General features: G+C 40.2%; 1 protein-coding gene across 1 annotated transcript in view; it reads left to right on the forward strand.

The window, feature by feature from the left end:
- LOC129133887 (uncharacterized) overlaps positions 1-24,004 on the forward strand; it is a 306,814-nt gene that overhangs the window by 103,584 nt on the left and 179,226 nt on the right. The window contains exon 2 of the mRNA XM_077174395.1: positions 21,422-21,503. Coding sequence (XP_077030510.1) covers positions 21,422-21,503 — 82 coding nt within the window. The remainder of the gene's footprint in view (positions 1-21,421; positions 21,504-24,004) is intronic.

Consider the following 24,004-nt stretch of genomic DNA (forward strand, 5'->3'; position numbering starts at 1 on the left):
TACAGACAGCAATGGGCTAGATGTATGCTCCCTCAAGGGCAGACAAGGGAATAATAACTAAATAGTTATTAAAATAACTAAAAAGTAACTAAAATAACTAAGTAAACTAATAACTCTGCCTCTGTGACAAGGATCTTTTTCTCTAGGAATGCACCCCTATGGTCTTCTGGTTGATGGATTTTCTCTGCTCAGACTCCAGGAAAACTGAAGGGCAACTACTCCTCAGCATCTGGCTATATGATTAGCATGGTATTTACTGCAATAAATGTAGGCTGCCCTGCAGCCATTTTATACCTGTAGCCTGGACCTGTCCTCCTGAGAACAGGAGAGAGGCCAGAGGAGGTCAGAGTAGAGCTTCATCTAGCCCAGCATCCCAGCTCTGCTCTTACCTACTGGGCAGTTCACAGAGAATGTGTGTGAGGGAAAGGGCCAGTATGAAATGACTCACATCTGGCAATGAACATCAGACACTGTTCACACACCCTCTGGCAAGGCAGGTATGTCCAAACTGAGTTCAACATCCTGTGATAGTAAGTTGTACAGTTTTCCTCAGAGTCACAAATCATCCTTTCACTGCTATTCTCTTATTACAGAAAGCTAATAATATCTTACTCTATCTTCCCTGAAGTCCACTGTCTTAGTTTGAGGAGACCAGAGGTAAGATTTTGCCTGTTTTCCATTTTACAAACCAATTCCCTCTGTGGCTTCTACCTGTCTTGCCTTGCATCTGCCCTTCACTGTAACGTTGCCAGATTTTATGCATGTGATCGAATATTCCCATCTTTCTTCCTCTTCTGAAGTGACAGTGTCTGCCGGTCCTTGGGAGGAAACCACCCACCACATTTGTGCCAGCATCCATGGAAAATTTGCAGGCAGGGATGGCTTGCAGTTTTCTTTTATGGCTATCATTGTTCAGATGGAGTTTCCCTGCAAGTCTTGTTGAGCTTGATTAGACTGGAGTAGAAGAAATCAACTTCCCCAGCAACCTGAAAACAGCAAGGCACATAAAAGAACCCTCAGCTCTGCCCAGCTATTAAAGGAGCACTGAAAGACTTCAGAAATATTTCTGAGGCTTTTTCTTGCACTTTTTGGACAGATTTCACAGTTCCTCCCTGTGATGCAGGTGAACTCTGAAGATGTTAAGTGACTAAGGCTGCCATTTTTGGTCAATAAAAAAGGTGTTTATTTGTCTTCTTGACAAATGCACATCAGCATCCTCATTATTAGAAAAGAAAAAAGGTGGACCTGATAGTCATGAGGTAGTCATGTTATATATAATACTCTTATTACTGTTGGCCTTAAAATACTTTAGCATGACAAGATTAGAGCCAGTGTCATCCTTTTTTATTTAAATTTAATTTACACAAAATAATGTTCTTCTTGCTCCATTTCTTCCAATTCCCTCTCTTTTCCTCCCCTGTTCATTTTTCTTTATAATTTTAAAGTTAGTCCATTCACCAATGTCACCCCCTTCCACAGTCCCACATTTCACCTTTGCAAAACACAGCAAAAAGCCAGCCATTTATTCTGCTTGCCATTTGTAGCAATTAAAAATAGGATTTTGCAAATGGAGTTGCAGTCATTAAGCAGATGCCATTCAAAGCTTGTGCAGAGACAGACAAAAGTTATTGATCTTCACTGTTTGGTTTTTGTTTCCTCCTGCACCACTGTTACCTACCCTTCTAGAACAAGTGTATAACACAGCATGTTTTTCTTTGTACCATTTTTACCCTTCCTTGACCCCACTGGCCTTTTTTAGCTGGTTCAGAGTGGCTTTGGAGGTGAGTGTGTAACTCTGATGGGTGGGACTCTGGCATGTGGTTTAGCTCCTGTAGGCCTAATGTGGGTGGGGGACAGTAAATGGGTGGTGGGATATGGAACACTGCATTAAATCACACACACTCCCATCAGTAGCTGGCACTAGCTGAAGCTGCCCTGCCCCAAGGCCAGCTGAGAAACTCCCTCACTTGGCTTTAATCATTGCCTAACCACTACTGCAGAAAAATGGTTTTACCAAAACCCACATTTTTTGACTCTTTGTGTCCTTCCTTCCCTCCCCTTGCTCTCCTCTGCTTAGGGGGCAGTGCCTGCTCCCACACATCCAAATGCCCTTAGGAAAAAAAGTCACAGTAAAATCTTCAGTGACTCTGCACATGCAGCTAGAGACAGCGAGAGTGGTAGTTTTAGGTGTCCCTAAACTCATCTGTGTTGGTGAGCATCCCAAGAACTCACCTTTTGCCAGCCCATTAATGCACTGCAACACCAGGCTCTCTAGCCCTCTGGAAATCTCATATAAAAATTAGAGATTTCACAATAAACTCCATGTTTCTGACAGAAACATCATCAGCTCCTGTTATAAAAATAACAGACACCCCAAATATTTAATACAAAGAATTCATGTCTGGAAACTCAGGTCATGAGGCAGCCAAGCATGACTGGTGTTGGGTGTAACAGAAGTTAGTGCTGAAGCTGTACAAGTAATATATTAATTCACACATATATGGCTGATTATGTATTATTACTACAATTAAGGAATATTGCCAGTGGAATACAATGTTATGACAATGTAATGTTCTCTAAACTACCCTCTTGGCAGATATAAAAAATAAATGGAAAATCTGGAGACAAAAAGGCTGTGAGTTGCAGAGTGGATGAATTTGGCCCACCTTCTTTGGTAATGTAGAACAGTTGGCTCTGGAATGTGGTGCTGGATCACTTGTTTGTTCAACAACATCACCTGTCTGTGACAACAATTAAAACTCATCCATAGTCCCAGTCTCAGTAACTTGCACCATCACTACCCAAAAGAGCAAAACCTGCTGCAGTTAACAAGGATGTTTCCTTTTAAAAAGTCTTTTTCCTTCATGCAACATCTTTTGGTTCACTAAAGCAGGAATTAAAAGCAAAAGAAACACTTTCATGTGGGTTTTAATGTGGCGGTACTGAATAATCATGTTTAAAAATTAACCATATGCATTTGTCAAGTGTTATGTTTAAATAACCAGTGCTCCAAAAGGCATTAATTATCAGGGTTATGTGAAACTGTCATCATGGCCCAGCACAGTGCCTCAAGGGTCAAGGCTGCCTGACAAGTGTGAGAAAAGCCACTGCTGTGAGCCAGAAATGAGTCTGGAGCACTGAAATAAACTAAGCACAGCTGGATAGACTTATCTTTTTGTGGTAGGTCTGTGCCCAGGTGGATGACAGCACTGGAGATTCTTCAAGAAAGGAAAGGAAAAAGGAAATAAAGAATAATTGCATTGAGGTTTGGCTACCTACACAACACTTCCTCACCTGAGCTAAGCCAGTAACTTCTGGAGAAACTGCATAGTGTAGAGTGAGGCTGATTTACACTGGGCATAAAACTGGCCATTAAAATCCTTGTGTCCTAGAAAATGCCTTCTCTTAACTAGCTCAATTTACGGAGACAGGTGAGTGTATAAGGGTAGAGAGTGGATGTAAAAAAGCAGCAATGGGCCCCTACTGGCTTCTAACAGCAGAATTATCTTAATAGTTATTAAATGAGGTGAAAATAAGCTGAGGGGAAGCATGAGAGGAAAATTCAGGGGCAAGTGGCAGGGCTCAGTGAGCTGCATCATTAAGATGCTGCAAGAGATAGAGGACAAACATCTGCAGATCACAAATATATTTCCCAGTTCAGAACTGCAGAGAGGTTTGCCAATCTTCCTCTTCTCCTGTGCTCAGAGTTCCTTTAGAATAAAATCATTATAAAACCTTCTGAGAAGGCCAGTGCAAAAGAAAATCTACCCCAAGGCCTTGCTTAGGTAGAGCTATACCTTTTAACAGCTTAATAATGATATAGTCTGGTGGACAATTATATTCTGTGCTTAAGGAAAACTCATGCTACAAAGGAGCCTTAAAAAAAAAAAAAAAAGAGGAACCAATTTTTAGGATCTCCAAATGGCAAAAGAAACTGCATAGATAATATGTATTTCTATAAATCCATTTTCCTCATTGTTTTATTCCTATTTGTTTTATCCTTAGTGTGCAATTTAGATGTGTCTAATAGATAGCAAAGCTGCATGAGAGCGCTGCTACTGAGTAGGCTAAGCTAAATGCTTAAATCCTTAAGCACTAAGTGCTGCTGAGTTCTGCAATTGGGCTGACAAGGGTGGTACCATTAACTCAAATCATTTGTCCCACGACAAATGATTAGGGGAACTTCCCTTTGGAAGCTCTCTGGCTTTTTTTTTTTTTTACTCCCAGACTCCAGTCTCAGAGAAAAGCCTGGGTCTTTCTGGCTGGTTTTGCAGATGGGTCAGTCATCGCCTCACGAATGTGTGCTTGCAGCAGGTCATCAGGATTTATGGTGTGATCCTTGACCACCTTTCCCATGGCTCTCTCCTAAGTCAGATCAGTACATTCATACAGGAGAGGAATAACCTACTCTTGCAGGACAGTAACTTCACCTCACCTTGTAGGTCACTTGCAATACTCCTGTCACTACTATGCAGTAATATTTGCACATGAAATACACAGCAGCACCCCCCTCTGTTTCAGATCAGGGGCCATTTCCAGAAGATGTGGACATGTCAGCCCTGAGGAGTGGGAAGGGAGGCGAGTGCGTGATGTGCACAAAACACATGGCTCAAGGGGTTTTGCTGCCTGGAATTTCTTTTCTTTTAACCCAACTTCACGTGGTCAGAGAAACTGCTTCACCTGGTGGTGTGAAGGTGGGAGAAGAGAGGCAGCCTCTTCATCTTAAGCAGCCTTTTTCACCTTTCTAGATGGCAGGCCAGAAAGTATGGCAAAGGAACCTTCTGCTCTGACTTAGACCATCCTGCTGGCTTGCAGTAAAAAGCTGTGTCCATTCCTTCCCCAAAGGAATGTGGCAATGCCTCTCAGAGACTGTCCCTTGTGCCAGCACAGCAAGCAGAGAGGACACATAAGGCTGTGTGCTGTAAAGAGAAAGCTGTGATCCAGGTAAAGCCAGTGGCCATTCTGCAACTTCCAGCTGACATTTGGTCTGAACATCCCTGCAGGATGGGTGTGCTCTCAAAAGTTGTCTTCAACAGAGGTGATTTGCACTCTGAGAAAGGCCTGAACTGTAATGTTGCAATACAACATGAAATGAACGACACTCACATGCTGAGATGTCCAAGGCAAAAAAAGAGCCCGTTTATTTCCCGACCTCGATATTTATAGAATTCCAAAAGTGACCATGGATTGGAGGATGAAATTGCCACCCCTCCAACCACACTGGTCAAACCAACAGTCCATCAATTCTCTCCTCCTCCAGAAAGGAATGCAAAACAATCATTATTTACATGAAAAGTGTGTGAGAAACTCTATTACAAAAATATAAACATCAGAAGGCTTAGAAGAACTTTAGAAGAACAGGGCAACACTGTAATGCTCTGAGAGCTGTGTTTTGAACTGTGTTTGAGAAGCCTGTGTTTTGAACAGCCTCTGAAGATGCCACAGAAAACAAAGTCTTTGCCAACATAGTCATGTCCAAATTGAACTCAGTTTGTACAGTCTCTTGGTACAGGATCAAATCTGCGAAATCAGACACCAAACTGCGTGAATTATCATGACTGAATTCCATCTACACATAAGGGCATTTTTTCATTATGAACAGCAAGCTTCTTTTTCTTTCTCTGCTATTAGCTGGGAACAATCAGTCTTCCTGATGACCCTCTAAAAACTGAAAAGATCAAATATATTCAAACTGTTTAAAAAATTGCATGTCCTTAGGAACAAAAATGAGAGGCTATGACACTGCTGTAGAGCTTGCAGTGAGTTGGTGTGAAACCAGGTTGTTTTAAAGGACTTGCAGCTGCCTATTAACAATGAGTAAGAAGTCCTGGGGAGATGGGACTGGAGGCGGGCCAGAAAAAGAGGAGAAAGATGCTAAGCAAGAGCATTTTCACTCCCTCACTTGTGAGAAATGGGCTGACAGCAAAAAAAATTTCTAACAAAGAGGTAAATGTTTTGAAAATGCTTTTAAAATGTTTCTTAATAGTAACTCTTCCAGCCTCTAGAATGATTGTGATCTGCTTTTAACAGGTGGGCTGTAGCGAAAGTGTTTTAAATACCCCAGGAAAGCATTTAAACACACACCAAATTTTAAGCCAGGATGAGGCTATATTGAACAGTATGGGGCAGATTTGTGCTACTCAGTGGTGTGGAGACTCAAGGTTTCTGCTGAAAAGTTGTCAGTGTATTGTGGAAAAACAAATTCTAAGCCAGAATTATCACCTCTGTCTGGGATGTCTGTGTGCTGTAGACACACATACACATTTTCTATGCAGAATTATTCTAATTTATATCTTGATACTTCATGAGAAGGGCGCCTATATTTTTTTCTAGGGATCTCACTGGTTGTAGAGGGGTTAAAAATTATTTGTCACTTGTGAAGGATAAATTCTTGTGGCTATATTTGAAAATCACTTTGCATAAACGCTTCTGCTTCAGACCTGAAGAAGGCCCTGTTTGATTTTTCAAAGAAACTATATTGGTTTCGTAAAACCCATTACTTTTTCCTACAAACCTTCTCACCCAGTGTAATATGGGAATAACTGCAGAGGGAAAAAATTAGCATAAATATCCATGTATTTTATATATTAGAAAGACATGCTATTTTCATGAATGGATAAATTTGCTACAGTTCCCCTGATTGGGGTGGATGAGACTGAAGTCTCACAAGTGGGGACTGAAAATGCCAGAGAGCTGCCTCAGGAAATGGTGGAGGGGCATTACAGCAAATGACTGCAAACAAGCTGGCTAAGTGAAACCAGTTATTTCACAAAGCCAGGGCTGGGCAGAGAGCCACAGGAACCAGACATTTTCCTGGATCACCTTGTGTGTCAATGGCAACAAGAACAAAAAAGGCCATCATTGGCAAGAATCTGATACACATTAAAAGTATGGATTGGTTTTCACTTATTTTCAGGAAATTAACATTAAAAATTAGCTAGTTTTACTGCATGCCATGGAAAGCCCAAATGCAAGTCTAACCCAAATCAAAAAATCTGTGTCAATCAAAACAACATGAAGGGGAAAGAAATCTATCATGGTGGCATCTGTCAGAACCTCAGGGTTTTAATGACTGATCTGAATGGCTCTGGATAAAGGGATTAGTTGATTAATTTTGTTATTCGTTGATTATGGGGCCTTTTTAATATGATGGATATTCTAAAAACAAAACACAATCTAAACCCTTCATTTTGCATTATAAATATAAACTAAAGTCTGGTAAAGCCTGTGAGAGCATTTGCAGGGCTGTCAAACCACATGGATTAACTTTGGGATGTGGGAGAAAGAAAAAAGGAAAAGCTATTTCTAGATGACAAAGAAGATTATTCAAGTATTCTCTTTTCCCCCATTGTGCTGGGGAGAAGAAAATACAGTCAGGCCATATTCTGTATTGCAGTCTTCACATGAATTTTCATGCTCAGTTAAGTAATGGGACCTTCCACAAAACCCCTCACTAACATTCCCTTTTTGGGGTGGCTGATGACAAGAAATCCAGAACTGGCTAGGGAAAATCACTGCAGCAGGCTGCAGAGCTGAGGTTGTTACCTGAGAAATACATTTGCTTTCTCTTTTTGACCAAATTATTTACAGCTGAAGAGCTCATTTTACTTGTATTTTTCTGTGAAGCGGATAATATTCAATCACCTGCTGAGTTATAGTCTAAAAAACAGTAGGTCTTCATTATCCAGGGCAGTGAACTCAATTGTCTCATGCAAAGGAGTTGAACACCCATTGACTACAGCAAGCTCAGTTCATACAATGCTGGAAAATGGTCTTTGTTTTACAAGAATTGAAAAGTGATTAAGCACTTGACTATTATAATGCATTCACATGAATTCCTGTCATGCTGCAGTCTCCCATTGCAAATACTTGTTTTGTCAATTATCTCAACTGGAATAACACAGGAACAGCTCAGATGTGGCATATGAGGTTAACTTCTCCTATTTATTTTCAAAATGTTTTAAACTCACTCATTTTTCTCTAGAAATTGCAGGTAGAATGTGTTCTTTCTCAATAAACTTTCAACACTTACACTCAGGTTTTCAGTGAATATTATTTCATTTGGGGAACAGCAAGATATGAATGCAGCTCACTGCTACAGAAAGAATATGACATTTTTCCTTCACATCTCTTACATTTCTTCCAATGAACCTTCATATTACCAGTGATGATGAATAATATATTAATTTAGGAAAAAATCATATTTAAAATATTTAGATCCCTTATAATGCATTATGGTATTATGCAAGGTGATGAAATAAATATTACATTTTGAGGTATTATGATGGCTCCTGGCAGGGCAGGACGTCTAAGTTAATATTTTGCCCTACTCTTTATTGGTCTACCTGAGGAACTTTATGTCCTTTGCTAAGCATAAATTTTTGTTCAGTGCTAGCAGCTTAGATATCAGTTCTAGGTTTGCTCACCTGTAGTTTGGATTATTCTTCAGAAGAACTATAGCATCAAGAACAGGAAGTTTCAGACATTGAAGTCCTCTGAAGCTGAAAGTTATTCTGCTTGTATTCTCTGAACCTTGATGCTCATGGTTCTTTCCTTTCCAATGGCAACAGAGGTGCTTCCTCTGAGCTGCACCCATCTGACATCTGAGTTTGAGAGCTGAAAGGATCTTTGTAGCCACAGAGGTACTGCTTGAACCTCTAACACATTTTCAGACATTTCTACATCATCTTCTATGGGTGGTGCCTGAAAAAATGAAGCCTAGTACACATTTGAGTACATGTAGTAGTGGTTGAATAGCAAAAAAAGGAAGAAGAACCAAGACACTCATATATAAGTGATATACAGGCATATAAAGCATATGAGTTTTATGTAGGTGTATACAAAACATGTACCTTTATATAATACTATGGATTTATTGTATATTAGATGGTGTATACAATATGCTATAGACTATCTACAGTCATGGAATAAATTGTTATTACTATTTGGATAACTGTTCTGCAGAGATCCTGTCTGACCTGCAGAAACTTCAGAGTAAGGACAACATTTCCTGATCTGGTTGGAAGGGCACAAGTAAAATGAGCAGCTGGTCCTAATGATTTCATTTGCAATGTCATGGATAGCATTTGCCAGAAAATGTCAGAAGGAGGTTCATAGTATTTCATCTCTGTGTTTTGCCTTAGGCCTTATCTATGGAAATGATCACTAGTGTATACCCAATTAATTTTTTTAAGGTTTGACAGTTTGTAGTACCAGGGAGAAAACCATGTTAACACTGAGGCACTAGGATAGAAGAAAATTGACTGACAGAAAGACAGCTCTTTGGCTGGCAGTGCAGGGCCACAGTCAGTGGTTGCTAACAGTCCCCAAACTACAACGGGAAGATTTTGTCAACACAGTGTCAAAGCAGTGTCTTCAGGGACAAAAGTACTTTATTTGTGGGAACAAAAGAATCTCTTTTCTGTTAATATGGAAGAAGAAAGGACAACTAAATCAGAGCTCTGTTTTGAAAGAGAAAACTTCAGTCTGGAACCGCCCAATAATGCATGAAATCAGTAATTAAAAAAGGAAAAAGTTATTTAAACCTTATGTTAACCTTGAACAGGCAGAACAAGTGGAGGAAGGGCACACACTTGTGCACACACTGTGCCTTTGTTAAAAGCAAAAGTCATTAATCTGTTTTTAGTTGGGTAGAATATTTCTTGTTGATTCAGATATGTCTGTTGTGTTTTCAAGAGCTATTTGGATGCTTGGATGCCTCCATCCTTCTGAACATCAGAGACAGAATGAGAGGCACCCTGAACTGGCTGGTTAAGATGGAACTTTCTCATGGTTGTCACTGATGTCTGGACTTGGGCTGAGTTAGGCTCACATGTAAACTGTTGCTACTTTAAACTATTTTTTTATTTAAAATTGTTTTCTTGCTGCAATATGAACAATGAATACTGTTGTTTCAATAATTATGGCTGGCCACTGCATACTGCTGATTCTCAAAGGGGAACCACCAAACTTGCCAAAGGGTAAAAGCAGTGGGAATACATGGAAAGTTTTAATTGGATTCTCATTGAAGAGGAGGGGAATTATGCAATTAGGCATGGAAAGCATAAATGTAAGGCAGTTCCAGGCAGTCTACATGCAGAAACCAATAAAAAAAAAAGGCAATTAACCCTACAACTGTTATATGGAGGGACAAACATAAATTCCTGTAAGAGAGAAGTCACACTTCTGATGACCAAGTCATTCACCTGACCCTCCCCATCCTGGAACAAAACAACCACCTCTTCTTCTGAGAAGTTGTAAGCAATCAGCCCTTTTAAAACAAGAACATTTGGTCCCCTTCATCTCACTTGTGTTGCTGGAGAAGGTCATGGATTTGCTGTGAAATCAGTAACTCTGGACACCTTCTCCCCACTGCTCCTCACAGAGAGCTCTGAAGGGAGAAGAAGGGAATCTGTAGTCCAGTGGCAGAGGCCAGTGGCACAACAGCTGTAGGATGGAGGTGATCATGGGTTGTTCATAGAGAAAGTCATTCTGCCAGCACTCAGGCTTTTAAAAGAGTTGGAAAGTTCGGCCTGAAAACTCTGAGTGAGGGAGAAGTGAAAGACAAGGATATCAGTGTGATAGGACTTGAAAGACCTTTTTTTTTGTTTTTTTTTTTTTTTCAAGCTAAGAAATATTGTTTCCTTCTGGGACCCCAGAAGGTGCAGATACAGCAAAAGCAGAGATACTTTTCTTCTAATTGTGCAGGCACTGGGGATAATAGTAATTAGTTCATCTACTGCAGAAATGTAAAGTCTCCTGGCTGGAACTCAGGCACACTGACTCATGCCTTGGAGGAGATTAAGTATTGTTTTAATTCAAATCCCTACGGGGAAGACAGGTGGACAGAATGTAATTACTAGGACACTGAGAATAACTATCTACCTCTAAAAAAACTGTATTATAGTCAGTAATATCTGTGAGCAAACAGGATCTTGTTTTTTCATCTGCAAGTTGCATGTAAATAAATTCATAAATTTCTCAAGTGTCCTGTATATGTATGAAAAGGGCAATTTTTGGAATGAAGATTGAAATTTCAGAGACAGCTCTTGCTGTCATGTAAAGAAGTAATTGCTAACCTGTGACAGGGATCATCTTTTAATATCTCGAGACAGCAGCCCTCAAAACTTGTTGTATAAATCTTTATCCCAGTTGTTTTGAAGGGATCTATACTGGATTGTCTTATTCATGCCTCCTCCATTAGTACAAGACTGAATTTTGCTATACCTAAATCATTCCTGGTAAATTTAGCACAAGGGTTCCTTTCACAGCTGAAGAACTTAATTTTTTTCTGATTTATTATTGAAACAGCTCCTGTCCTGTAGCAGAGTTTGATAAAAGCAGAATAAAAAAATGGGCAAGCAAGATGGTCAGCTTGTCAGTCATGATTATAGTTTGTCTGATCATACTGATGTTTGCAATATGTTTGATGGCAGCTCTTCAGGATGTTGAGCATGAAGTGAAAAGGTAGGAAGTGAAAACCAGCAAATTTCAAACAGCCTAAATGCAAATAATTGTCCTAAACATCAAAACCTAAAAAGGAAATATCTTAGCAAACTTTTCTAGTTTCTCAGACTTCTATTTTGCATTACTGGGAATGGTGCACACACATTGAAAAGCATTGTATAGCCAAGAAAATATAAATTAACTTCAAAATTTCTCAGAAAACCATGTACATAAGTGCTTTGGACAATGAAAAAAGTGGCAACTGTATCATCCATGAAAGAAATAGGCAAGTGTGGCTGGGTATGTAGGGCCAGACAAATCAAACTATTCCAAAGTTGCTGAAACAGGACCTCACAAATCTACAGACTGATCAGTAAAAAATCCAGTTAACATGGACTCAGTCACGTCTGTGGATGAGAAGAACAGGGGTCTCTGAAATCCAGTGGAAGTTTTGTTATTGTGACTTCAGCATTAAACTTATTTGTGGAAATAGGAAATGCTTAAAACTGACAGATGATTTATGACAGAATTGATGGAAAATTTGACCTGGATTTGAAAGGCATCCTTTCATTGTTACTTAGCTTATACACACTTGCCTCTTTTAAGGAAGACAGTGTACATTTTTTCAGTAGGTCACAGTCCAAGGGTGAGATGTATATGTACAAAATAGCTGAAAGGACTCTGAGTGGGTGAAGAAACTTAGAAATTGAGACCTCTTAGTGAGGAGGAGAAGCTGTTAGTTCAGTGTACTGTGAACCACCTCCAATTTCCACTCTCTTATTTCTTTAAGTAGAAGCTTTCTTTTCTATTTCGGAGTTTAAAAGAAAATATAATAACACTGGTTAAGTGGTCTGGAGGAAAAATGCCCTATTCTGTCCTAAAAGTTGCTGTAGTGAGACTGTCTCCCACAGGCTACACAGCATCTGCATCTGGTGCTGAATAATGAAAAAGGGCTTATTTTAAATTAAAAAATTTTCTTATGAGAAAGCTTTATCTAAAATTTTAAAAGTGGGCAAAAACATTTTCACATCTATGCTGATCCTTGCATAAGTCCGCATTCTGTGTGGCATTTAAGCTCATCTTTACTTGTTTAGCTAGATAAGGACTGCAGGTTTTGTGTTCTTTCTAAATATCATATTATATGCATGAGCTTACTTTTTGTGATTCATATTCCCTGTAAAATAAATTACAAACCTTCAGATGGGATTTAGTGTGGATTTCAGAGGTAAATGTGTATATGTTTTTATAGAGTTGGTTTATATATATCTCTGTATAAATATATTTATTTTATTATAAACCCTATTATTTGTGGTCCATAAAAAATTCTAGTCAAACCCAAGATTTTGGTTTTGTCCAGAAATCATTGATCACAAGTGATACTATATGTGCTCTGACTGATGAAATGCATGACAGAAGTAATCCTCTCTAGGAAGAAAGGACCTAACTTTGTGGTCTCTCTATTGCACATTAAAGGACAGGACATGAAGTTATTTTCTTCCAAAGCCTATAAACTCTTTCATGATTTATCTTTTTTTTTTTTTTTTTTTTTTTTTTTTTGGCAAGGCTATTCTGTTTCTGACTGGAAAATTATCCTTGGTTTGAGGAAAAAAAAGAAAGCATAATCTGTATAAAATATTGACAAGTTATTTTTATCCCTTCTTCTGGAATAATGGCATGAACTAATTTTGCTTCCCTTCCTTGACCAAAGGTCATCACTTTTCAATCTCAAGGGAAAACCAGTAAATTGCAGTTTAAATTCACCATTGACACGAGGCAATGATGTGGATTCAAATGTATGTACCCTGTAGGTCACACTGCAGTTGTGCACTATGCTCTGTTTAACTATTCTGGGTCATGTGGAATGACCCAGAGGAGCAGCTGTATATCTGAAAGTCTCAGTTCCTCCTTTGCTCCCTCTACTTCTGCAGTTCTACTTCATCCTTGTGTCTGTGGGAGCACTGCTTGCTCTGCAGTCTTACCAAAGCTCATTGCCCCTCACTGGTGTGCAGTTTCGGGCAGGGGTTTAGGACTAAATGGTAATGTGACCCTGCTTGTTTATCCAGTGCTGACTGCCAGGTTCCAAGGGTCCTGCTCTCACTAAGCTCATGGATGGGGTCTGGTCCAGGAGCTAAACTCATCATTCACAGACAGAGGGAAGCAGCCTGTTGCTCTCCTCTGCTGACACCCCTGATACCAGCAGGCGGTAAAAGAAAGGTGAGTGGTGATGCTCACCCCAAGGAGGGGTCTCTAAAACACATTATAGGTCTGTAGAGCACATCAGCAAGGACATAGGTTAAAGATGAGCTGTAATTTCAAACTTCTAAAAGCTATGTATTTAGCTTGAGTTTGTTGGAGCCCTCACAATCAACAGCCAATGCTGTTTAACAATGTTCAATTATTCATCCCACCATTCTTGGAAAGGTGCCTAAACCAGAATTTTTAACAAGCAACCAATACACCTTCCTCCCAACTGGCTCTAGCGGAATCCAGAGTGATGATGATGACCCTTCAGGCAGAAGTTTAACATGCTCTGTTTACAAGTTGAGTTCCCTTCAAAGCACCTTCCTCCTAGATAATTATATTTTTCACAGTCCATTAAAGTATGTGTATGTATTTAAGGGGGAGGGGTGACAATGGTAAGTAGTGACTGGGAACAGTAGGGGAGGCAGGAAGTAAAATGTTAAGATTCCAGTGCTGAATGTAGACAAGGGAGACACTGAAGGTGTCAGAGAGATGTGGCTCAGGGCAAGTGTGAACTGTCACAATCAAAGACGGCAGAGAGAAGATGGACACCCATGAAGGCTCCTTGTCAATGACTAGGTTTGGAGAGTGGGAACCAAAGCAGGGACAAAGGTACAACATCATCACAGGAGAAAGTCCTGCATCATCTTAACAGGATGTTAAGTAAACCTCAGGGAATCTGGCTTGCTGCAGTAGAAGTCAGGGGAGAAGCTGATTGTGATAAGGTGAAAAGTTGAAAATGTTTGAACAAAAGCACTGTTAGAGTGGGAAAGGGGGACAGGTTAGGTACAAAAGTGAACAGATAGAATCAGAAAGGTCCAGATTCTAGGTGGATATACAGATTAAAGGAGAGAGCTGGGTTAAAGATAAAATAGAGAGCAAAAACTTGAATAAATTTCCTTAACATCTGTTTGTGCATGGAATCTATGGTGTGACATATAATGAGCACTTTAATTAAGAGAAGGGGGAGAGCTGAAGTGAAGGATATCAAATCTGGGAGGGGTACATTGCTGCAGCTGGATGGAGCTTTCACAAGCTAGTGGCCAGCCCTGGTGCTATCGCTCCAAGCAAAGTCTTTTAATCCAGTGGAAGGCAAATCTTTCTCAAAGTTCGATGGGAGCAGGTTGAGGCCATGTGTTGATGGATAAAAACTTAATGTGTGACCTGACAGCCACAATCACCTGTAGTAAGAGGAAAATACAGGACTAGTCTCATATGGTAGTGTTTCACAGCCAACTGCTGCAAGCACAAATGCATGCATGAAATGTTGAGCTGGTGAGAGTCCAGGTGACAAATGAAGTCGCTTGTGTGCCATATCAGTGCCATAACAAAAAAGGAACTAGAGAGATGTGTTTAAAACCAAAATCTAAGTCTCCACCTAAACAACACCTTCTTAGGATCAAACAGGATTTCCCACTCATTAACAGCCAGAAGTTTTGTATGTCTGTCACTGCTTTCTCAGTGCAATAAGCCTATGATTATCAGTCTGCAATAATGCGTACTTCCCCTGGGAAGATCAATCTTGTTTAGGAAGGAAAGAGTGCTACAGAGTCATAGGAGAAATTCTTATCCAAAAAAATGTCCTGTGCTCTGAATTTAGTCAGGACGACAGCAAAGAGGAATGAATCAAATATACAGTGTATGAAGCACCAGTTCAACTGCCAAGTGTAAAACCATGAGTAATGTCCTATCTGTTATCAACTGATTCATTCAGGGAATTTTCAATGTGTTTTAAACCCAAGATAACTTTCCCAGCCAGTATCAGAGCAATGGCATTTCTCCTGATGACCTCAGATTTAGTTTGATAAGCCATCACATAAAGCAACTGTGGAAGAAAAACCAGACCTGAACACAGATTTATGAAAAAGCAAACTTTAGCGTCAGTATTGCAATCTTGTTCCTTATGCTCACAATAGAATCTATACATTGACGGCAATTTCTTTAACTATAATATACATTTTAACAGCAGCTTGTGTGTCAGGCTTTGGAAGGTCAGACTTCAGACATTTTGGAGTTTATCACTTGGATGTTCTTATCCAGCATTTTGATAAGAGAGCAAGGTCCTCTGCTAAAGGAAGGAAAGACAACTGATCCAATAAGTCTTAGCAGCAGCAAAGATAGCTTCATGGTACTTGATTTATGTTCCTGTGAGGCACAGGTAGTGGGCTAGGCTGGGAGGTTGGATGGTTGTCTGCATGCATTTGTCTCAACTAAGAAGCAAACTCCACCTCACTGAAAATGGCTCTGTGTGTGGTGGCTTAAATTTTTAATGCCTTAGTGAACAGGAGACACCCAGGCTGAAGACAGCCAGCTCTCTTTCACTGGTGTGGCTGAGGGCTCTCTTTCAGGTGAGTGCCAGAGCACTCCCCACACCTTTGGGTAGATGCTGCACAGCAAGGAAAGTGGTAAATGCAGATCTACTGGAAAACACCATGCAGGCCTGGATGGGGTGGCCTGGGTTTGGCAGGCAGGAAGCAGAGGAGGGAGAAATGCCCCTCAGTTGCAGGGCTGCATCAGCAGTCACAAACAGCCCCTGAGTTCACCCACTGCCTCCCTAGCTCCCTGTTGCTGCAGAACATTTTGCTTTGGCTGTGCATAGAGTCTGGAACTGACATCAGACAGGGTTTGCACATAGACAAGAGGAACCAGGGCAATATATTATAAGTGGGAACACAGAGGAGAAGAGCAAGAGAATTTGATGTTTATGCCTCCAGGCAGGGGCAATAGATAATTTTGATGAGTAGTTGTAATCAGACAGCAAAACTAAGCTGTGACCAGTAATTTGATGGTATGGTAAAATGTTTTGGTGATAGAGGAGAGTTGGGGCCTGCAATCAATCACTCCATAAACAGAGGCAAGTCTGGAAACTGATCAGGACTTTTTGCAGATTGTCAGAGATTTAACCAAAGACAAGAAAGAATTCTTTACTCATTTGGTGTGATTAACTGCAGGCTCATGTATTGTCTGCTGCAAAGAATATCTGTGACTGTGAAAGATCATTGCTGGTGAGGCGCACACAAAATGTCAGCTGCTGCTTTTAGGGAATTGAGCAAGATGTATTGCCTGGTGATAATTAACTATCCATCAATAAATGATAAGTGCTCCAGGAAATCAACACAAGAAAGAAGTTGTTCAAAGGAGAAAAGCAAGTCATTAGAAGGAGAAAACGTACTGGAATGTCTACAGGAAATAGATAGCACATCAAAAAGCTCAGATCTGATACACATGAAGGTGGTGGAGGGTTGGTAGGAAGACGTCAGAATTGCAAGCATCTGGCTGGAGGCTGCAAAATGAAAAAGTGATGAAAAGAAAACTTCCAAAATAGGCCAGGTTCATTGCACTACTCTAATGAAACTTGACACAGAATCTGTCCCTGTTGCACCAGGCTGACTGTCAGCAGAAATTTAAAGATAACATCTGCCAGCAGAGACAAAAAACCCCAACATTTCACTTTTCCAGACAGACCAATCAGCTCCAGTAGTCTGAACCTCAAACCCTGCCAGACGCTTGTGGGGCTTCTCCAGCTAGGCAGGAGCATTTACTAGCAGATGCCCTCCCAGTCTTCTGACAACACTGAACCTCCACTAGCCATGGAGGAACTCAGTGTTTTAGTGGATTTCCTGTGTCCAGACACATAAGGCTTACTCCATGACCTTTGTTCTCTTTGTGAATGTGCTCACACAAGGTTGAAATAGCCTTCAGTGTCTTCTTTTCTTCTACATTGTTCCTTCTGTGCCTTTGGTGAGCATCTTTCAGCACTAAACAATTACAGCAAGTTATATTAACTGACAGGATGGTAAGAAAGGTGAATGAACCTCCATGTTTAATGTAACATAAAGCTGTGGGGAGGAAAGTGCCCACAATGATTAATCTGTCTTGGGTTTACTTGGGTTATGTGGGCTACATGGGTTTAGATTGCAGGAACTGAGTTTTGGGCCCTCAGTTCCACAATGGCAAAGCTCTTTGCAGGTGGAGATGAATTTCCCAAATGTGACAGCAAAGACATGAGAGAAGGAGACAGTGCCTAAAGTGTTGTGTTTGAATAAAACTTCTTCTGCCAAAAAAAGGAAAGTTCAGGTGCAGGATTTCTAAGTTTTGCAGTTATTTCCAGACCCTGTTTATGCTGCAGTCATTAGAGGTAAGAGGAAGCCAGGAGGAAGTCATTATAAGTACAGGAATCACGATCCTGATGTTTGTTAATGATATTTTTCTAGCTATGGTGAGGATTAAAGAATGGCTGAAAACAGAGACATGGTCTGCCTGGGCATAGAAATTGGAGCTGCTTGTCCACGTCACAAAGCTCCTTCTCTTTTCTGTCCAGCTAACCAGTGTTTTCCAGCTCCCCCTTGTGCCATGATGATCACATAAGGGACATGTGGGAACCTGAATTATTGATGGAAACAAAGACCTTAAAGAGAAATTAGATAAATCTTTGGAAAGTCAGGGTTTAATAATCCTGCTGCCTGTGGAATGGCTCATTTTTCAAGCACTTACATTTTTGAAGACAATACCTAGTTGGAGGTTTTGAGATGAGTCTGGGCTACCTGGGAGTAGCAAAGGTGAAAACCAGCTCTCTATTATACTGTTACAAAGACAAAGCAGGACAACAAACAGCAGAGACTGCAAACACAGAATGAGGGAAGAAGGGGGAAAGAGGAATCTATGTGATGGTGATTTATTAACATTGCAACCCATCAGCAGAACCAGAGTTCTGATAATAGGATGTGTGTTATTTCTGGACCAGCCATGCAGATTTTATTGTTGGAAATCACCGTGTTTCCTGGCTTTGGTGTAATTCTGAACTCAAGTGTCGAAAGCCTAAGGAGGGCTAGTACTTAAGAAAAAGCCCTTAAAGCAAGGGTTTCCTGTGAGTGACAGCCTAGGGCTTCCCCAGGGCTGGACTGAATTAAATCTTCCCACCCCTCTTGCTCAGAAGCTGTCTTGGTGGTTGAACAGCTGGAGTTGCATTTGCAGACCTCTCTCCTGATGGCCTTGTTGGTGTTTGCAGCAAGCTGGCAGCACAGCTGTCCTGAGGGCACCCGGCCTAGGGTCTACCACCAGTCCCAGGGGGGAATTTTGCTGCCCTCAAGCCTTGCTCCTTGGCAGGTTATTTTTTTGGAGTGGACTAAGGCTAACAGTATTGCCAAACCTCATTCCTGCCTTTCGTCATACCCTCTGCCTGTGCAAGGCAGTCTCATCCACTGCTCATTGCATGGCTGCCTGGCTGCTTGAGCTCTCTGGGAATTTCCAAGGCAAAACCCCACCCTGGCTACTGTCAACCAAAGTTTAAAGACAGCAGATCTCAGTATAGAAATGGCCATCATCTCCTGTGTATGTCATGGTAAATACACGGTCTTCTGAAGGGTTTATTTGTTACCAGGTTTTAACCATGCTAGGTGAAAGGCATTGTGAAGTTATTTTCTATTCCCTGTAAAAAGTGCCAGCTTATTTCATTTTACAAATGTCGATGAGAGATCAGCCTGAATTAAGTTTGTTTTAGCTGTTAAATCACATTTTTCAATTGTTTAAATAGTTCAGACAGAATTTGCACAGTAACATTTTAGCTTTTTATAGCTGTCAAGAAGTAACACAAATAATTACCACCTTCCCTGGTGGGTTTTATCTGATTAAAGTGACATGTCTGCTTATGCAAGATATTTGAATAGAGACATTCAATAAAGTCAGTAATGTTTAATTTCCCCTCTCCTCCTATTTTTTTTCTTTTTTAAGTTACATTTCATATTTATATAAAAATCTTGTTTTAAGGTTTGGGATATTTTTCTTAATAGGCTTTACATAATGGAGCAATTTGGCAGCAAATTTTATGTGCTTGTAATGAAATATTTCCTCACACTACAGCAAGGTGCTAATGTATCTTGCTCATGCTAAGGAGTACAACATCTGTCTGAAATAACTGCTGTGGAAATACCTCTGGAGTAAGGAGTGAGCCAAGGTGGAAGCCAGAATTTTCCCCAGGTTGCAACTGGGAACTGATTGAAGGAAGGAGAAATTAATTGGAAGCTGCCAGTGGTGTCAAGGGCTTGGTGAACTTGCATAGAAAAAGTCTTTTGTAGCATGTTTTGCTGATACAAAATTCCCTAGGACTATATATCCTTGAATACAACTTCTCACTCTTTCATCCATTACCTGGCTTCATATACAGAAACATTTCTTGCAAAAGGCTCAGTGCCTGGGTCAGCTTTCAATGTTGGGTTCATTGGCACATAGGCACTAAAACTGAGATGTGTAGATTCCAGTCACAGTTTAAAGTCTTTTAGGCAGTGAATTTTCAGGTTTTGTGGTGTAGAATTTGCACCACACTCCTGCGTGAAACAGCAATTCAAACATCTCTCCTAATTAGTCTCTGAGGCATGTGTTTAAGTGGCCAGATCAGGTTGCCATGGTGGTATTTTTGACTACAAAGTATCTCTCATGTTATGAACACCAGGAAGGAAAGATGAGGTTTTTAGAGTTCCAAGCAATATACAATAGCTGTGAGACCCATACTTTCTGTTAGTCCTAGCTGGTGTTTGTATGCATGCTTTAGCAAGCACTGGCTGGTATATCTTGTCTTAGACAACAAGGCAGATGGTAGACTTGATGCTTGCCCCAGGGAGCCTTGAGTCTCAAATTCCCTTACAGAGGGCAGCTTTGGCAAGGTGAGACAGAAAAAGCCCGTCTGCAGGGCTGCAGGAGCCAAGGCCACCCCTCTCTGTGCAATGGGGAGATGCCCACAGGGCTGGTGCTGCTGGTGTCGGGGGTCCCTGGAGCCCCCTCTCCCATGGCAGGGGCCTGAGGGCCATTTCCTGTGTCCCTCTTCTTTAAGCTGATGTAAAATACTGCCTAGCTCTCATTTTTCTAGCCTGCTATTAAAATACCCACCAGCTCCCCAGCTCCTTTTGTGCATCAGTTCCTCTTTTTTTATGGTTTAGGTTTAGATGTGACATTTCCCTTGGTTTTGTGAGACTGCTGAAGGTATTTTGCTCTATTTTAGAGCTGTCAGTGGGCTGCATTTAGATTTCTGTGCAGATTACATGAGACGAGTGAGGTTGAATGGTTTATAGCTCCTTTCCTCCCTAGTGCTGCCCTGTGCTCTGAGTCCTATAAGCCAACACATTGACATTTTGCCCATAAAAATGATGCTATGAAATTCAGCTTCTTATATTACTTATATTACTCCATAGTTACTAATGTTCATTGATTTCTACTAAAAATCCTTCACAAGTACTAAAAAACTATATGGAATGACACAAACATCCAGAGCAAAAATGGAAAATAGCATTTATTTTTATTAACACTGGATTTCCTTGAATCTGATCACTGAGGCCAGCTTAAGCTGTTTCAGAATATATCTAAAAAAGGACCACTCAAAGGGGGTTTAGGTATGATTCAATCCTACTTTAAGAACACTTTTCCCTGTCAGCATAATATGAAGTAGTCTTGGCTTCAATGAGAACCTTCCCCTACTCTTGCAGAGACTCTGGACACTGAGGACAGGGCAAACATAGATTTATTTACCATGGATTTTAACTCTCTACATCAAAATGCTCCTCATTAGCCTGCCCTAGTAATTCTCCCCAACTGAAGAGAGATTCCAAGAAGGCTTCAGTGCAGCACTATAATAAGCAACTGCAGAATTGTTTATCATTCCTGATGGCAAAGATTAAAAAACTCACCATTTATTTCAAATAGATAAGTATGACACCTTAACAATTCTGTCTTTTCCTTACTGCAGACATTTCCATTTCAAGGCCTGACAATATTAAGGAAGAGATTTATTGGAGTGCATCACACAGCCTGAATCCCTTGGAGTCAAGGTATTTATAACGATGTAAAAGTGACAGTGTCAGCAGTGATTTAAATCATTTAGTCTCTATGATAAACACTATGTTGCCCTAAAATTTAAGGGATGCACTGAGAACGTAAGTCACTCAGAATAAAAACCAAAGTCAGTGGCAAATGATTTGGGTTTGCCAAACCCATCGTGACACAAAATGAAAGACTGAATGAGAGAGGCTAACAATGAAGTCATAATATCCACGAGATACATATATCCTCATGATACTTCATAAGCCCACGAGATAAAGACAGATGTCCTGTGTGAATGCAGTACCTACCTTTATACCTGAAGAAGTCAGCACTGAATTTATCAGCAAAAAGCTAGAGTAGAACAATATAAAGTACAGACAAGATGTTTGATGCTTGCCTAACAGCAACTGCTCAGATCATCATTTTGCATAATGAAAGTTTGATGTAGATCAGCTCTTGATCAATGTGTTAGATGTACCCTGGGATATATTAAAAAGCAAGATATGGAGATGGAGAAAAAAAGAAAAATCAGACTTCCACCCTCAACTTCTGTATTTTTATCAAAGTAGAGAGAAATGCAAGGGAATGAGGGAAAGCTGGAGCTGTCACTCAAGATGGCTGAAAGAGAATAAGAGAATTGATTTAAGAGTGAACAGGGAAATTAGCAATGATGCAAAAAAATTTTAAAAGGAAATGTTGTGGTCTCAGGAACCATGGAGACAGATCTAAACTCAGAAGTCTTCTTTAGAGGCTTAAAGAGAGGAGTCACTGGGAAAACAAGCAGTTAGGTCTCCAATTTGGCAAACAAGGTACAAGCAGGTTCTTCTGTCCATCAGGAGCTGGGAGAGCACGGGAAGAACAGGGAAGTGAAGAAGTATCCTCAGCAGCTTGAGAGACCTATTGGCCAAGCTATGCCATAATCAGTCTGTCCCGTATTTTTTTCTATTCCCTTGGACTTAATTCCTCAAATTTCCTTCCCTCCTTTCTAGCTAAGCTTGTCACTGTCAACACCATCTAAACAAATCATGGTGCTCCTCAGGGTGCATGTCATCTACTCAAAACACACACTACCAAAATTGTTCAGTGTAAAAAGCCCTCACCAAGAAAATTCTGGTTTCTAAGTTGTAATCTTTAAAATGTGTTGATGCTCATTTCTGTTCACTTTTCAAAGAGGGTCAGAAGAAAAAATACTTCATGAACTAACAAGCTATGGGAAATTTTGTTACTATGAGGTTTGTCAGAAAATTTCTTTTCACTTATATGATCCTTCCAAGTTCTTCAAGCTTGAAGTGCCTTTCTTTTCAGCAAATTAGGAATTAAACTGAGTTCACCTTGGAAAGTTAATTTTCCATAAATTTTGTATGCAGCTGCATAAAGTCTGATGGAACATGCCCTTCAGCAATTTTTGTTTTCCAGCCAGTCCATGATGGTTCAGAAAAAAAAAACCAACAAACAAAAACCAACCAACCAACCAAAAAAAACAAACCCCACCAAGAGAATAAAACCACTACAAGAGTGATAAAAAAGTTATTTAGAAATGTACTTTTAACATGGAGCTGGATGTTGTAAGATTCAGAATAAGTAGCCATTTTTCCTCAGCCTTTTAGATTCAAACACACACTTCAAAAAAATTGAAAACTGTTGGTTGAATTTGGCACGAAGTCAGTGTGGACAGGAGCAATATAAGAGCAACAAATGGCTGTAGGAAAGCTATCCTCAGTGCATTTTCATTATCCTTGAGTAGATATATGAGTGCTTGTGTAAGCCTGCAGTGCATTTCCTCTGTCTAAAGCATGTTTCCTCAGAGTCTGGCTGCAGGAGCCTCATCCTGCCCTGCAGGGATCACTGAGTCAGGGGCAGAGTACAGACTGAGAAGCTGTGTGGGTGAGCATGAGTCAGCTCCAGTGGCTAAACAAAGTAACTTTCTTCATCTCCCCCAAAATATCCAAAAATCACAATCCATCTCTAGGTTGTAGCACATTGTTGTGGTTGAATTGTTTGGAAAACACAGCAGCAGTGGCTTCGCTCATGAGGACTGCACTCAGAACACAGCAGAGGAGTCTTTTTGGTTTTGTATGGCCATAAACAGGAAATAGGAGCTCAGCTTTCATGGTGTAGTCCAGAAAATACTTACCCTGTGATAAATAAATATATCTATGTATTTATATAAAATATATAACTCCATGGAAGTGAGGTTTAAGGACCCTTCTAACCCTTAACATTCTATGAGTCTATGGTTCTATACAGGCTTCAACAGAGAAGAAAAATTCCCTTTAATAAGATTTTCTGCCACAGTGAATAACATAAATATGATGTAGACATGTTTGCAAACCAAAAATCCCAGCTTTTGACAAATTTCTTTAACTATTATGAAACTATTTTAGTTATTAAAAAATTATTCACTGCCTTGAGCAACATTTGGTAGAAAAATATGTAAGAAGTTTTGTGTTTGTTTTTAAAAAGCATTGAATTGTTATATTTCAGTGTATCTCAGATGAAATGCTATGAT

Source organism: Agelaius phoeniceus, chromosome 2 (assembly GCF_051311805.1).
Source record: "Agelaius phoeniceus isolate bAgePho1 chromosome 2, bAgePho1.hap1, whole genome shotgun sequence".
In the NCBI taxonomy this organism is placed as follows: Eukaryota; Metazoa; Chordata; class Aves; order Passeriformes; family Icteridae; genus Agelaius; species Agelaius phoeniceus.